Below are 18,204 nucleotides of genomic sequence, written 5' to 3'. Positions count from 1 at the left end.
GCATGTGTAGGGTTGGCCATGTCGTGGTGTTTGACTTGCTGGTGCGTAACATTAGAGCCATAAAAACCTCATTACGCTGCAGGATGAAACACCCGTGCACCCACACATGATACACACACACACACACACACACACACACACACACACACACACACACACACACACACACACACACACACACACACACACACACACACACACACACACACACACACACACACACACACACACACACACACACACACACACACACACACACACACACACACACACACACACACACACACACACACACACACACACACACACACACACACACACACACACACACACACACACACACACACACACACACACACACAATGCTTCAAGGGTGATAACAGAGAAACTCATTACATGGAAACATCTGCCATCCGCCTCCTTTAACTCCTTAATTCAAGTCTTTGGAATGTAATATTCTGAGGAAAATACAGTGCAAGGAAATCAGTTCACATTTCAAGCATTTTGATTAAATAAGAGCAGAGCAGCACACAACCAGCAGAGCGATGTCATAACACAGCTGAGATCAAAACAGTATTTTAGCATGGACAAAAAAGCCTGAATAAAAACACTCTGAAATACGTCAGACAAATTCTCCCGCAAAGAAGCCGACACACTCGGTCACATCTGAACCGCATGTCTGAGGCCCATTTCCTCACCCAGTATTTCAGTTCCTCACCCACATGTTGGTCATCATTAATATGCCTCATACACAGCTCAAAAGCAAGATACCACAGTTGGGTTTAATGATGGATTGGCAGATGATGTATACACAGAGTGGAGAAATGCTTTGGTGTTCTCTTTAAACTCACATTGATCAGAATTATATATATATAAGTCTTTGCAGCAAGAACACAGCGGTCTGACGTCTGATATCACGGTTAAAGTGATTAAAAGCATGTGTTACATGTAGCTCTGGGTGTGGTGTGGATAAAGGTGATTTTCTTTACACTTTAAGAACTGGTGGCAAGTCTATTTCTGTAAGTCTTTAACATATTGTCAGAATTATGCAGAGAAATAAAAAATATATATACTTTTCTTACAACGGCACTGTAGGTTCGAGCAAAAGTAACCCAAACAAAAACACATGTTATATTTGTTAGGGACATCTTTAAGCTGTATATTATGAATATTCGGGGCACTGAGTATGCACAGTATTATATATGGGAAACATGAAGTACAGTAAGTTCATGCAAATGAAGAGATATGTCACCAAGTGTAACTAAAGCATGCATTTTATGGATCGAAGATGAACGAGATATATAGGTCACGAACACACAGGTCATTCTTGATGGTAGGATCCATACAGTTTTGGTCTTCTCATGGGACGATGACAACGAGTGAAAAAGCCTGCTTCTTAATGGAATTTGATTGTGATGCATAGGAGATTTTTTTTACCCAAGAGACATTAGGGAAACAAAAACATAATCTGACAGCGTGTAGAAACAACCAGCCAGAATCTAACTAACTAAATAAAAAATACAAACTCAATCATCACCAGACAATAAAACACCTAGACCTTCCTTGACTTGCAATGAGAGAGCATGTCGTTTTTCAGTATTTCACTCGGGAATACGCAACCTGGCTATTATAGGATCAAACTCGACATGCTCTGATGTATTGATCCGTGTCCATCTCTGCTCCCTGCATGTGTGTGAGAGCCAGCAGCAGCAGGAAGAGGAAACACAGCCCTCCTGCCTGCCAGCTCGCTGCATTAATCCTTGAAGTCGGTCCCATTACGACGGCTCTAAATAGCATTGATATAACGAGGAAGATGATCTAATAAAGAGACTACATTTTCGTAGCTGCTACAGCCCCTGGGATTATTTCATTTAGCGTCACCTGCACGCTGCTCTGGAAATCATTTGGCAGAAACACAGGCAGCCAGGCTCGTTTCAAAGATCACACTTGTAGGTTCAGGGGGGGCGAAACATCTGCGTGCCCCTGCACCCGCTGCAAGGTGCATCAATCAGAATGAAAAGTGGAGCTCTTGGAGAATAAGTGGCAAAGTAAGATTGTTGGCAAGTGAGTGGGATGATGAGTAGCTAGATGCTTCCGGATAGAGTTATAGACTAACTTATGAACTGGAAGTATTTAGCAATGCTAGTGGGGCTGTGGAGGAGTAGTCAGCGACTGGAACAGAGTTTCTCATTCATGTTTCTTGCACAATGTTCCCATGTATCTGCTTTACATATCAGAAAGGAAATGTGAGCTGAATGGTAACACCAGCTTCTCACATCGACAATGCTACTGTTTTGCAGGTAACATTTTAAGTGGGACACAAATATCCCTTGCGAATTTCACAGGAATCCATTCATTAGCTAACATATTTAGATGGGACAAAGTGAAGAACATACCCATGCTAAAGTCTTCTAAAAGCACAACTGGGTTAAGTCAAACTAAATGTTGTTTCTATTCCTGAAGATATGTGGCCAATGGAGACAAAATGACATTATTGTAAGATTTGCGTCGCCTCTCAAACACCATACATGATGAAACCCAATCACACGAGAGGCTTTTTCCCACAAACAAAAGCCTCATTGAGCCAGAATGTAATGTGTCAAAGTCTCTTAACCCTTGTGTTGTGTTCGAAAGCTGTTACCGTTCGTGGTGTTCGCGGGTCAATTTGGACCCATGATTTATTTCAGTCCAAAACACTCAAAAAGAATGACTATCATTCAATATAGTTTTAACTTATTATGCATTCATAACCGTACAATCCTGTTGTAATGTTATGGCCCAAAACACATTACACCACATAGTGCAAACGTGCATGTGTGTGTTCAGGTTCAAGTGTTAGTGTACATATACTTTGAGAAAGGTCGAGTTCCCGTGGGGGGAGGGGGGCAGAGGGAGGGGAGACCAGGTGCATGTTGCGAAAAATTATTGTTACAGTGGATGAAGGGGGGGCGGGGGAGGGGTGTCTAAAGTCAAAGATGAATCTTGATTGGGCCAAATTTGACCTCGAGTCACCCACAACAATTCTGCTGGGTCTCCCCAGACCCGAACACCAAATGATACACTTTTCTTTTAAGAGACCTTCAGACTTGGCTAAAATTGTCCAAATCAGTTTTGTAGTGTTTATATAGCTGTTGTGGAGGATATCATGAAGCCTTGTTCCGATAAAAAAAACTAGAGCGTAGTTATTATATCATTGTAACTTGAAACGGGTCACGGGGGACCCGAACACAACATAAGGGTTAAATACACAACCACGAAGGCAACATGTAATATCAGACTAAAATAACAACTCCTTATTGCAAAAATATCCATTGTCTTTTTAGACAATAGAGTCTTTCTTCAGGTTTGAAACTGCTTCTGAAGATGAACTTGATGGAAGGTGCTTTCAGGTACAAATGGATATCTGGTTGAGCAATAACAGCTCATGTAGAATCTGATGTGTTCATTGATTTCCTCTTTTACAGCTCAACACTTGACGTCAGAGCACGGTACATCATGGCCAATATGTTTTAGAGAAATCATATATAATCTGTGTTCAAGACTACCGTTTCAAACTGAACCACCAAACCACTGATTACAGCCTCTCATGTTCTTAATCTTTCTCTACATTAAGATGCATCCATCAGCCAACATGAAGCAAGACAGTTCTACAAATCTTATTTTTAGACTCATACAAACATATTTGAACCCTTACTTTACCAGCAGAAAGAGACTTGGTAATAATACAAGTATCTCCTCCATCATCCACTATTGTCTAACAGCTGCTCAACACTGAACAGATCCAACAGCTCCGCTCAGAGAGATTTTGATCATGACACAAACAACAAAAACAGCGTACTTTGTTATCCGCCCCATGCAGGCTCATTACCATCCAAATAAATGTCATCTGTCAAGCCCTTTTTGAAAATACTCAGCTTTGAAAAAAGTCTTTGAATGTCAAAACTGACATGAAAAGCAAATCAAATGTCAGTAAGCGTGTTCTGTAACAGCGGTTGAGAAATGAACCACAGCCGGTTTGTAAATGAGTGGCTGGTGTTTCCGTCATTTGCACAAGGCACGCTTTTCATCTGCGTTATCTAGTGTGAGCACTCCCAAAAGTATCTTTCTATTTCCGTCAAAGTCTGATATTTGGCTATGAATAACTACAAACACACATTTCACTTTTATTATCTGCGCAGGGAAAGAGACAATTGGCTGCTCCATTCAACAAACAAAGAAAAACACACTAAAACTGGAATTTTGTTGATCTTTTTTTACATTGTTCACCAATTTTAATAATCTAAAAGCCAAAATAGTTAGTCATGTTGTCATTTTATTGATTGATTCGTCTGTCATTTCTACGCAAAATGCCAATCATTCACTGCTTCCAGCTTATTGAAACCACAGCTCATTTATAATAGTTGTGTTTCTCACACACACACACACACACACACACACACACACACACACACACACACACACACACACACACACACACACACACACACACACACACACACACACACACACACACACACACACACACACACACACACACACACACACACACACACACACACACACACACACACACACACACACACACACACACACACACACACACACACACACACACACACACACACACACACACACACACACACACACACACACACACACACACACACACACACACACACACACACACACACACACACACACAACACACACACACACACACACACACACACACACACACACACACACACACACACACACACACACGTTGAAATGCAGGAGGTGTACAATGAACCGAGCGGTCGCTACACAATGTCTTTTGAAAACTGCAGCTTTTGTATCCGTGCACAGCTGAAGCGGAGCAGCTTGTCACAAAGGACGGCTCTAAAAATAGGCGCTTGGCTTTTTCTGCGGGCGAGATTGGCAGGTTGGTTCTCTCCGCTCTCCTTTTTCTCCCCAGGTCTGACTGCTCAACACCTTGAGCTCTGATCTTTTTCCAACCTCTCTCGTCGTCTTGCATTTCTGCTTGGACACAGCTGTGGTGAAATACTGAGATGTGATATAAATCCTCCAGGAGGGGGAACAGTGATACTATGTTTACATGCCGCACACATGGCAGATTCATCTTTAAATAATACTTATTGCATTTCATTATAAGTTAACACTTTAACGTTACCATCAGTAAGGCAAGACCCAACAGAACCACACAGCAGGGATAATACAAATAATCCATGAAGCAGAAAGACAGTCAATACCATTATGAAGCCCATCAGCCGGGAGGCACAGTGTTTGAGATATGATGCACCGCCTCAATCGGCTAAATTGTCCCCATTATCTCAGTTTACGGGCCCATAAGCTGCAGCAGAGCGATGTTTATCATTTCTCTGTCGTCACTCGGGGACGTGATGAAGTCCATTTTCGACCGAGCATGCTCAATCTTTAGATCAAAAGCAGGATAATGTGTGTGGAAGCAAAAAAAATAGCAATTTTCTCAGTGTTCAACAGAATTCAGTTCATGATGCTGTTGTGGTAATGCAGTGCGAGTGCTTCCCTCTTCCTCTTTATCAGCACACACACCAACACATGGAAGGTATTCATTAAGGGAGGCTACAGATACAACACATGGAGGAGAGGAGGTAGATACAACCCAGCAGCAGGAGCACCAACACAGACAGCTAGAGAACACACACTCACAGACACAGCTAACACATCATTGTTAATAGATAGAGTACCTGGGGTTTATTGCATCCCTGGGAGCCAGGTTAAAGGAGAAAGCCATGAAAAGAAGCAGAGGAGATGAAAGTTATCAAAGGTGCCACTTGCCAGTCGAGGATGTGAGAAAAAGCAGGTGAAAGCATCACAAGAGGTGTTACGATCGAGCGCTCTGCACCAAGCCGAGAGAAAAGTCAACGTTAGACAGAGTGTGATGTGAAATGTTTATCGTATAAAGATTCCTAAAACTTGCTGTGAGAATAGAAAAGACATACCCTATGGCAGATTCAACTTGTTTTAATGTTTCAAGTGTATTTGTACAGACATGCAAAAGACTATCTCCTCCGTTTTGCAAAATACTCTTTCATTGTTCAGGGTCTCAGCAGATTAATGCATTTTCAAGGTGAGATTTCAACTTTCTCATTGCCAAGGACAGGTAGGGAACACAAACACACACACATTATTATTCTGGCTCACACACACATCCTTTCTTTCGGCATGCCTGCAGATTGCTGAGCACTCCTGAATCTCCTCATTACCACTGCGGGACATCTTTAACCTCTAAAGAGACAATACGACTCCAATTATAAGGTGCTATGTGTTGTGGTTTTAAACACCATGTTATCTATTTTTAAATTAACTTTAAAACCGTTGGCACAATTAGCTCAAACACATAGTAGGGGCTTGGACTGTGAGCCGTAGGGTCGGCGGTTCAAGTCCCCGAACAGACCTAAATATGGAGTGTGGACTGCTACTTGGAGATGTTCCAGTTCACCTCCTGCCCTGCCGTGGTGCCCTTGAGCAAGGCACCGGACAACCCCCTTCGCCCCCCCCTACTCCCATTTCTCCCCGGGCGCTGTACAATAGCTGCCCACTGGCTCCTTGTACTAGTATGGGTTAAATGCAGAGGCCAAATGTCACTGTGTGTGCTGTGTGCTCTGCATGTGTGACTGACCACTAAAGAGGGGTTTCATCCCTCCCATTCTATCTATTCTATCTAGTAGCATGGTGGAGACGCTCTGAGCGTTCAATGTATGTATCTTAATATATAATCATAAACTTATCCTGTTTTCTACATTAAATGAAATAATGGCCAATGGTTATCAAAGCAGAGATTTCTAGATTGAAGAAAAGATACTTGAATTCAAACTCACATAAAGCAAGACAGCAGCAGTTTAAACTGATAATAGAAATGCTACGCCTCACAGGCAGGACGAGCTACCTCTATATAACGTATTATTGAATAACACAGCTAGATATTTTGGGAAATAAAAGTAGATGAGAAGCAATACGATAATAAACTGCAGCCAGAAGCCAGTTAGCTTAGCGTAGCACAAATAATGGAAACAGCTCAGACCTGTAAAACAAATGATTACTTTTACATCTTCCTAGGAATTGAAAAAGAAAAACATGATTTAGAGTGGTTTCCTTTCATACCCTTGGACAGTCTGTTTTTCATGTCTTTACACTAAGATTAACTAGTTTGTTAATGGCTCCAGTTAAATATGGTATATCGATCTTCTCATTTAACTGGCAGTAACATCTTATGAGTGTTTTTCCCAACATATTGAGCATGTTATTCAATAGCTAGCGAGTGGTATACATCTTGTCGCCTAGCACGAAACACAATAAGTGCTTCTCATGTTGTTTTGATGTACACTTTGTTAATTGCAAATTTGATACAAATGGAGTTCATTTCTAAGCCCTAAGATCAGGTAAGCTTAGATACAATGGGTCTTACGTTCATATGAAAAGAAGCTTTGCTATACATACACAGTACAACCCTGTGGAGACTGGCGATCTTACCTTTCAATTATGTTGGTTTCTCAGAGTCGTCTCTAACTTAACATTGTATATCTATGAGTTTCCAACATAATTCCTCACAAGAGAAAGTGATTCTTGTCTGCAATAAGTCCCCTTTCATATATAACTTAAGGCAATTAAGGAGTATTCAGGAGATGAGTGAGCAATGCCAGTGTCAAGGGCACTCCAGCAGAGCCAGGGTCGCTAATGGGCACGTTGGCGTTAGCGGGGATTAAACATGTGACCTTCTGATTACAGGCCGGCCTCGCTAACCACCGGGCTGCCGGGTGGAGGGAAGGAGTAAAAGGACTATTGATTGTCTGACTTCTGCTGCTTGTGTAATTATAGAACAGCTGTTTGGAGCCTTGAATGCCCTACTGGACGCCGAGTAAACCCAGAAGGGGGAATATTACTCAGAGTTTGGATCTGAGGAGGAGTCTTAAAGCAAGCAGAGGAGAGGGGGAATGGAGGACAAAGGGTAGAGGAGATTTTGGATATTATCATAATTTGTGATGGATAAAATCAGGAGTGTAGCGTTCAGTAAACATGAGGCCGCCACATCAACATTTCATTTCAAACTGAGTGACAGGACAAAGACATTAAGGGAGTAAATCATCGTGTGTGTGTGTGTGTGTGTGTGTGTGTGTGTGTGTGTGTGTGTGTGTGTGTGTGTGTGTGTGTGTGTGTGTGTGTGTGTGTGTGTGTTGCCAGAAATAACTGGTGTCCATCCTAAACAAGGCGCCCAAGTGTAAAGGCGCTGCTCTGAGCACACAGGAGAGACATGTGTTGAATTATAAACACTGTCCTCTTTCACCGCCCTGATTCATACAGGACACTACTACGGAAACTAAATATATTTGTACACGTCGTAATCCTTTAAATAATGTACATCTTTGCTTCTAATGGGGACAAAATACAAATTTAAGCTCAAACTGACAGCTCTGTTCCTTTTTCAGGCTTTTAGATGAGACATCCCTCTAGTCAAATGTGACAATATATATCCCTTTTTACAAGAAGAAGAGCAAGAGAAGGCATATGTAGATGATTGGGATTATGTTAATGTGATATCGAAGAGAAAAACATCTTACATTATACGTTAAATCAAAAGCTTTCAATGTTTAATGGTAGCTGCGGTCTTTGACTCTGAGAATAAATCTGACAAGTGCGTAAGAAGTGAAGCCAAGAACTGTCATCCTATACCTCAGAAATATCGCACCGGTCAGTCTGTTCCGCTCTTTGGGAAGAACACTAATGCACGCTCCGACACAAGAGGCCTGCTTTATTGTAATGAGGCACAAACAAGACAGAAGCTTAGGTACAACTTCTGACCCGAGTTGTGCATAAACTTAAATCACATTGACAACACTGATTGACAGAGGGTGGGTGTTGTGCTCATTGACTGATGTTAACCCAAATGCCAAAAACAACTCAAAGACAATTAACAATGTTGAGTGCAGGATTAAAATGGGGTATACTCTTCCTGTGCCAAAGTGACATCAATATATATGTTACAATACTTTAGGAGTTGTTTTTAAGGCATTCTATGGGAATGCTAAGTCTTACATCCACATTTGTATTAGACTATCCCTCAACCACTTCGATGTCACCCTTACATGATATAGACAGGATGGATATTTTAGTCAATATTAATAGTGAAAATGACATCATGCTTTGTTAGAAAGTAGCTGACATGAGCACAAATAAAAAAGGAAATGAAAGTAACATTTTCTCTCTCATTCATCAAAATGGACAGATGACCTAAGGGTATACTTAAAAAAAAAGAAAACTAGAATTAAATTGCCCTCCCTAACCTCTCAGCTAGTATCATTTAAATCTCTCTGTATGTCCTTTAATGGTGAGGCTACTTTTACATGTTACTTGTTAGACGCTTTTATCCAAAGCGACTTACATACTCAATACTGTGGAAAATCCCCACAGGAGCAATTTGGGGTGAAGTGTCTCAGGGACACAACAACATGCTGACTGCAGTGGGGTTTGAACCTGTGATCCCCTGATCCCAACACCAACGCACTAGACCACTGCCCCACAGTCTCCCTCTCTCTACTTAAACTAACTGTTATGAAACGCTGCTACATTAATCAAGACTGATTGTTTCCTTATCTAACATACATGATATTCTCTTTCAAGTGTTAGTAATTATTAAACAGATCATGAGTACTCAAGACCAGACTCATTATGTACACGTTCCAGAAATAACTTGCATTTAGTTTGAACCCTGAGAGCGAGTATAGGGGCCGGGGTGTGTGTGTGTGTGTGTGTGTGTGTGTGTGTGTGTGTGTGTGTGTGTGTGTGTGTGTGTGTGTGTGTGTGTGTGTGTGTGTGTGTGTGTGTGTGTGTGTGTCAGCACTCGCAGTGGGAGTTCCCTTGCTGGGTTACAATTACATTTATATTTTAGGGTGTTAAGCCGGCACTCCAGAGCCGCTCACAATGACTGAGCATGCTGTGTGTGTTGCTCAAGAACACACAGCTGTTTACACACACTCTGCGCTCTACAGGGATCGAACCCACGACCTTGGCGTTAAAGAACAATCTCTCACGAACAATGAAGGCCACTCAGAGCATAAGCTATTTCAGGGTTTGATGCATTACTGAGGATGAGTGCTTGGCATTGGTATGTCATGTCTCATCGACTCACGAAGCAGCACTAAGTCGTTAAATAAAATGTTTTACACTTTCCAATAACAATAATCACATCTGAAACAACATAATCGTCAAACAGCTAACCATTTAGCATGTCTCTTTAATGGCTTTTGACTTAGTGGTAGGAATAACTGCAGTAAAGCTCTAATCACGTCATTAAAACGCTGAATGTTAGTAATTAAGGTCTTCAAATGCAGCAAAGTTAAGTGGTGAAAGCATATCTCCTTAAGTACTTTATCAAATATGCAGCATTGTTACCGAATACACCACCAACAGTATCATTATAACCACTTTAACAGCTACTAACAATAAAATGCTACCTATGCTTCAGTTATAATTAAATATAAAAATATATAACTCTTACAGAAGCATCATTAGTACATTTCATTTGGAGATATTTTCCTGGATAGTACTATTTTATAATACAGTTGTACTGGTATAGTAGTGTTTTGAGCCCGGGTGTGAATAGTTTGACTGGAATAAAAGACCGTCATCCATCACTGCAGAAAAGTATCATGTTCTTCCAGCATCATCTTGTCTGTAACAAAGTCAAATCCACTATTTGAGATAAAAAAATAACTTAATAACGAGTCTGCCGCATTATATTAACCAGCAGAAATGAAATAACAATTTGATAAGTGATTAAAAGTCAGTTATCAAATCACTGGTTCCAGACTTGTGGACCAAACAATCAAAAACAAAGTGATTATTAATACAAATAATCATCTCAGCCCTAAGTTACACAGACTTTCTCACATTTAAAGAGCTTTGAAACCTCATGATAAGTGGCGTGTTTTCGTAGCTCGCCTTCCCCTTCACAGGAGTGACTAAGCTGAATAAAAACCTTGCCTGCCGGAGAGATCTCCTTCCTTCAATCCCCAAGTTTCTCCTCGGTGCATTTCTCACCTCATAAATACGCCTCGGGGTAGGATGGAGGAAAAAACTGAGCGGTGCCTGGCATTCTGAATGCAGGCGATTAGCGTGCTATGTCAGCTTATAGCATCCGCCCAGATTCAGCTTCTCTGTGGCTCTGTCAGAAGCAGAGGAAGCGGCGCGCTGCACTCTTGTTAAGTTAGCTCCCTTCCCTTTACTGTACTTCTAAGTGCACTCGAGCACAGCCCATTTGGGATTGCTGGTTGCCATGGCATCCCTCCATCCTTCCCACAGGAGCGGTACTACAGTGAGGAGAGGAGACGTCGGGCCATGCGAAAGTTCAGTGCAGTCCTTTGAAACGAAAACACAGCGAGGCTAAATTTAGGAATCAGGGTGGGGCTGAGGGGAGGACGACTCTTGCCGCATTTTCCCTTTTTAAGCGCGAGTGTTTCACAGTGGCAGAAACCCCCGTGGGAACGTCAGGAATGAGGAGAATGCAGGAAATACTGTGTGTAACTAATGCATGCTGGGTATATGCATCATTAAAATGCAGCATTTAAATGTATGTATGTATGTGACGGGACTACGGATGGAAATTAGCTCAAAGCTCAAATCCGGGTCATTTACATTTGAAAGCATTATTTTGTTTAAAATGTTCATTAATGTGCATTGTCCCGGTTCAAATACACGATTAAATGAAATGAAAATGAAAATGTTTTGCTTCCTATTCCCAGGGAAAGAAAGGAAAGAGGAGAGAGCCTGGTAACTCCTCCTCTGCTGGAGTCAAATCCTTTCACAGTTAGTCAAAACTACTACAAACCATATTCCAGTTTTCCACTATCCTCAGAAATAAAGAGTTTGGTCATCTGTCCAGCATTTAAAACACTGAAACAGCATTTCATTAGAAGATTTGTTGTATTATAAGAACCGTTACAGGCATCTCTACTGTTATGTAAATGAGGGCTTATAAGAATAGAACAGCTGTAAGACTTGTAAAAGTAGGCACTATCAGACTCCCACATTGTTGTTTTTGTCTCATATCTCTGTTCTTCCTCGTCCATTTTTACTTTCTACGTTGTTTTTATGAAAAAAGACAACAATGAAATCACCAAGTGTGGGGGAAACTTCTGAAGCAATCGGAGTCAGGACTCAGAGACACGAGGAGAGCTGGAGCTTTGATGGCAAACACTGACGGTTAATTTGGAGCTTCGGCCGGACACATGTCACGGGCCACGAGTTGATCACACGGTTGAGATGCCACAATCAATTCTGAAGAGCCCTCCTGTAGCTCCAGGTTTTAACTAGTTCAGAGTGTAATAATCAACATTCTTCAATAGATAGACTAAACAGCTGAGGACACTGAATCACATTTGTTGTCGCTTATGGCTCGAGGTCATCTACACCCCGAGAAGGATGTGTTCCAAGTGTCCCACAACAATAACTATCTCTGACTGAGAGTTGCCCGGTCACAAACTGGTAACATGAACAATATGCTAGGGCAGCCCCTCCTTAAGGGGGATAGCGGCTGCTCAAGGTTGGTCAGCTGCGTCAGAGGGCGAAGGAGGACATGCAGGGCAAATTATTCCCCAACACCAAGTACTGTAATTTTTCCTAATCTCGAGGTGGGAAGCCTCTCCATGACAAATCACTACTATTTGACTACAGTACTTCCTCTTCTCTTAGTTAAATGATCATCAAATGGCAACACTCATTTCAGAAAACGATTCTCCAGGACACAGTTTACCTGGATACAAGGGACTATAACTATTTGCAGCTGGAATTTGCTGAAAGATATCAACGTAATGTCATCATGTATGTGTTGTGGTGCAAACGCTGAACATCAAAGCCCAAAGACATCTTGAAAAAACAGCTGACAACCATCAGAAGCACAAACACACATGATCAAAGACACACACATACAGCACAGAATAACTTCACACATTCAACACAGGAGCGTAGATCGACACACTGAAGCCAGCGGAAGCTACCAGCATTGGTGTAGCAGCTTCAGTTGTGCATAGGATGGGTAAAACAACAATTAAACACCACAGGGGAAACAGCTCAGAGCAAAGATTAGGAAAACAGGCTCGACATCACACAGACGGGGACAAGGGGGGCCTTTTTTCCCCGGGACACAAGACACCAAAACACAACAACCACGGGTCAGCTCGGGCCAGCAGAGAACACACAGAGTTGTTGTAACAGGGAACACACACATTCTGCTACCATCTGAAGCACAGCGGGCTCAGAAGCGGAGATTGACACAGGAACTAGAGCAACACACTGCGGTCCTCTGCAGCGAGGGGGGGGGGGAACACGAGCGCAACTCACCGTGTGATACCCCCGGGCTATGGGCGGCTTTCCGGTGGGATACGGATCCACGGTGTCGATGATCGTCTGCCGCTCCCCTTTCTGGTTGATCTTCCGGAAGCGCCGACGGGACTGTCTGTGCGAGGCTTGTCGCTGAAAGTACTCCTCATTTTCATCCATATAGTCCACCTGGAGAAGATAGTGAGGAAGTGAGAGTCTTCATTTTCATTCACGCTCTTCCTCTTTCAAAACACACACTCAGAAGCCTAGAAAAACCCCACCCTCCTATACTCCATCTCTGATTCCTCCCACCACCACCTCTTCCTCCTCCTCTTCCCTGCCTCCCGCTCCTCTCATTGCGTACAAATAGAAGTGTGTGTGGGCTGCTCGATGCACACCTACGTCAAAGGGTGCTCACAATGCAAAAAGAGAGACGGAGGGAGGAAGAGAGGGAGGAATCTGGAGAGATGGGGATTTAAGTGATTGACAATACTTTGATAAACAGAGATGGAGTAAAAGACAACTTTCCTCCCTGCCTCTGCTTAAAGTATCCACAATGAAATGACAAAATCCATGTTTGTATTTGTATTGAATCAAAAGGGGCAAAAATAACATGTTCTAAGTGGAAACTAGCTTAGGATACCCCAACATAACAGGCAGTGAAGTTATATTCAACAGTTTTCTAAAGTGTTTTCGGGATAAATGGGACCACTTTGTCGCCGGGCGGATTGAGGGTCACGCTGGAACGACATATTTAAGTTGTTCCTTCTTCTTGGACTCATTCCTCCTCCCGCTCTCAATCGCTGCGGCTTCACATTTCACAGCACTCAGCCTTTGGGATTACACCACCGAAATCTCCCGCTGCCGTACCAACTGCTGCCATGACAACGGCAGGGGAGCCGAGTGTGAGTGAGCGCATAAGTGTGATTGTGTGTCTAATTGCAAATGTGGGCAATGTGTGTGTGTGTGTGTGTGTGTGTGTGTGTGTGTGTGTGTGTGTGTGTGTGTACAGTACGGACACGTGACTGGCTTATTTTTCTTTTGACGTCTCTTTGCTCGTGTTTGGAACAGCATCTTCCTCTCTGTGCGTCTATTTCCCAGCAGAAACCCTCCTCAGTAATTACAGGGCGGGCTGGCACCTATTATAGAAAAAGGGGTAAGGCCAGAGAGTGTCTGCAGCGAGCGGAGCAAAGGGTGTTATTACCGAGGGGTTTGACAGTGTCTGATACAGGCTAGGTTAACACAAGCCCCCCCATCTACAGACACACAGCAATTGACAGGATGTGCTGTGGCTGCAGCAGTGTCGTTATTATATACTATCAAGCAAGCGTTATGTCTTGAAAAAAGATAGCAAGGCGGAGTATTTGTGTGTTCTATAAATTGTGGAGAGTAAGATGCATGTGTGATTTTACGGTGGTAGTTTAACATGAAAGAACTGAATCCACATTAGTACTTTAGCGTTGGCAAAAGGGTCCGTTAGCAATGAGAATGGCGTCACGACGAATTAGCTTAATGTACCAGATTTTGCGTTGTTTTCTGGCTTAAGTTGTCAAAACATTTGCACAGCTTTGATCACTGCCCCCTCAACACACCTTGTATGCAACAACATAGGCATTATGTTATCCCTATATGTTCCTCTTTCAAGATGGATCGGATTTGTTTAAGTTATGATAATTGTAAGTGTTCACAAATCGATGATATTTATTCTGCTTATACTGTGTATTTGTGAGGATCATTCTCAACCATTCAGTTTGTAAGTGTGGAAGAGGATGATTTTAAATAGTATAAAGGTTAGATAGGACAAGCATTTCCCTGGAGATATAACAATTAGATGCTTAATCATTTAGTTGATCAAAAGAAAAACAATATGCTATACTTTATCAATAATCATATATCTGAATGTAGCTTCTTTGTTCTGAAGATTGGCTGCTTTTAGCTGTCCTGTGATTTCAAACTAAATATTTCTAGGTGTTTTTACTGTTGTTTGGGGGACGCTGTGGCGCAGTGGGTTAGTGTGTTGGTGTTCAACAGGTTCAAAACTTACTGCATGTCGTTGTGTCCCTGGGCAAGACACTCCACCCCAAATTGCTTCTGTGGGGATTGTCCACAGTATTAAGTATGTAAGTTGCTTTGGATAAAAGCGTCTAACAAGTGACATGTAATATTGTTTGAACTAAACAGGCTTTAGCAAATTGGGATGGACATTTTCTCTATTTTCTAACTTTTTTGTACAGATTTTTTGAGGCAACCAGTGCCTTATCTACGTGACAGTGTTGAAAGGGGGAGACAATATGCAATGCATTGATTGATGGGGAAAATGATCTTTAAATTTCAGTTCTATGTGTCCCTGGGATTTGAAAATCCTTCATACCAAGTGACATGATCTCCTCACAGGGAAAAATACCAGTAGTATTCTGCATTAAAAGTAATTTAAAATAACTGAAGAAGGCTTTCTGAGGAAAAAAGGGAAACGTCTTGAAATAAAACTCTGATCCAGTTCAGATTCAACTCTCTAAAGTTGCTCTCCTGTCAGTTTTTAGCCTGCATTTGTAATCGTTTCACCATCTGACTTAGTGTGTCATCTTATAAACAGTTAGTATACTTTAGATTTATTTTCTCGCAGCACAGCAGCTGTTTTGAATTTGCACAAAGATGATTTTGTCTGTAGCGTGCCGCTGCCCTTTAGCACCAACTCCTCATCAGAGCTGCATCTGTCGTGATGTGCCGGCCTCAGACTGTTCTGCTGAACAGATGAATGAGACGGGAATGATTTGTTCTAGACAACTTCCAATGTGAGCCAACTTTTTGATTCGCCATAAAACTGGGTCAGCGCTGGAGCTGGTCTCCATTAAAGGCAGTTAAATTCAGCTGTGCTTTAAGGCTGCGATGAAATGTCAATAAGAGGCACTTTGTACAGAACATCACAGGATCTATGATTCACAAAGGTACAGCTCATCCTTAACACAAGAAGGAATTCACAATCAATAATTATTCAGTGTGATAACATCAGAGGCAACTGCTGGTTTACATTAAAGCCAGAATAAGGGTTTTAGATGACAGGTTAATGCAATGTACTTCTTTGGATATAAAGTTCCAGATGACATTGTAAAGGCAGCAAGGAACACTTTGCTTTCAAAAATACGAAAGAGGTGTTAGGATGTGGTTTATACAATGATAGATAATTATCATTTGGGTGTGAAAAGCCTGGATACAAATAAAAATGACTGTTCTATTAAGCGTTTTTGACACTTGTGTGCTAAAAGTGTGAATAATGGGACTCACCACAATCATCTCTGAGGGTTCCAGGACGATGCACTCACATCCACGTCGCAGGCTGCCTGCTGATCGCTTCCCAAAACTGAAGGGAAAAAATAAATGAAAAACATGATTAGAAAAACATGAATTAAGACGTCAATGTCAGTTAAGAGCGGAGCAGTTCAATATGACTTACACTCAGTAAATGTATGTTTCTTTAGAGTTTGAATCTAAAGAGGACAGACAGATCCTTTACCGTCTATAGGTGAGTCTCTGCATGACATTTTAAATGTGTAGCAGGGATTTCGGGATAAAATGTTGAACAGAGCCACATTGAATGGACAGTTCCTCCTTTCAGCGAGACCACTCCCACGTGAAGGGAAACACTCGCCTCTGGAAAAGTCCACTCTCATGACGTCACCGTTTTTACAGTACAAATCTCTTCTAATGAAGGAGAGGGAAGCCGGGGAGTATTAAAAGCAGCGGAGACCAAAATGTCTCAAAGAAGGGCAGCAGCCATGGAAAGTCTGAGCAAGAGGAGATCCAACGTGTGGGTTTGGTGAAGAACGCAGCCTTTGTCCAGCAGCCTTCTCCATGCACACACACAAGGACTTCCTTGTTTGTTAGATTTACCATCTTTGGTTCAGAATATGACCCATAATTCAGTGGTTTGCTGATCATTTTAAAAGATAAACTCAAGTGACTCAAATAGGAACAGACAGCTGTCGAGTTTTTTATTTTTTTATTTAGAGTGACCAGCAGTGAGTGAGACATTTATCTTTAAAATGAACATTGAGGCAAGTGGCCTGGAGGCTTAAACATTTTCATTTATTTAAAGTGTTTTACAGCTGTAAGCATTATCACACATACAATGGAACAAGCAATGCAACAATAGCCTCTGGGAACATTATACAACTTTTTCATTTTCATCAAATAGCTTATCAAGTAATTGAGAAAATAACAAATTGATTAATTATTAAACAACTGTTTCAATTTATATTGAGTTTTATTTATCAATTATTTTAAGTCTTTGTTTCATTAGCCTTTTCTTGTTTTGTTACATTATCTAATTTGGCGTGCAACTATTTAATGCAATTTGTGGATGTCATGTTGTGCTCTGACAAGTTGCTTATAGTTGTCTTTTAAAAAGACAATTAATTTAGTAAATAAGCATTTGATAATAATACAACATTGTAATCCTCATTTTTAGAATAATCTATTGCAGTAACTTGCTTGCTTTTTGTTTGTATTCATGAACTGGGCCTTTAGAAGCAGACCTCACTGCTGTGTGGCTAAAAAGTGCTCCGTGCTAACAGTGGAGTGGGCAGTGAGTCTTAAGGGGCCGACACACCAAACTGACAACAAAGAACACGTCCCGACGGAACCCGACTGTTGTGTCGCCTCGCGTCTCTGCGTCTTGGCCAACCGTCGCACTGGAACACACCGCAAAGACTTCAGCCGACGGCCAAGTAGCACGTACGAACTGCGCATGCGTGAGTGTCAATAACTCTCCTTACCAGCAGGTGGCGGTAGTGTGTGTTCGTCATTCAAAAGAGGCAACTGGAAGACGCATTGATAACCGAGAGAAGAAGA

The 18,204-nt window shown here is 41.9% G+C and overlaps 1 protein-coding gene across 1 annotated transcript in view; it reads right to left on the bottom strand.

The window, feature by feature from the left end:
• rapgef2 (Rap guanine nucleotide exchange factor (GEF) 2) overlaps positions 1 to 18,204 on the bottom strand; it is a 119,660-nt gene that overhangs the window by 43,315 nt on the left and 58,141 nt on the right. The window contains 2 exon segments of the mRNA XM_034227598.1: positions 13,378 to 13,545; positions 16,639 to 16,714. Coding sequence (XP_034083489.1) covers positions 13,378 to 13,545; positions 16,639 to 16,714 — 244 coding nt within the window.

The sequence above is a fragment of the Gymnodraco acuticeps genome, unplaced genomic scaffold (genome assembly GCF_902827175.1).
Source record: "Gymnodraco acuticeps unplaced genomic scaffold, fGymAcu1.1, whole genome shotgun sequence".
NCBI lineage: Eukaryota > Metazoa > Chordata > Actinopteri > Perciformes > Bathydraconidae > Gymnodraco > Gymnodraco acuticeps.
The sequence above is the reverse complement of the archived record's forward strand: the minus strand, read 5'-3'. Positions and strand labels throughout refer to the sequence as shown.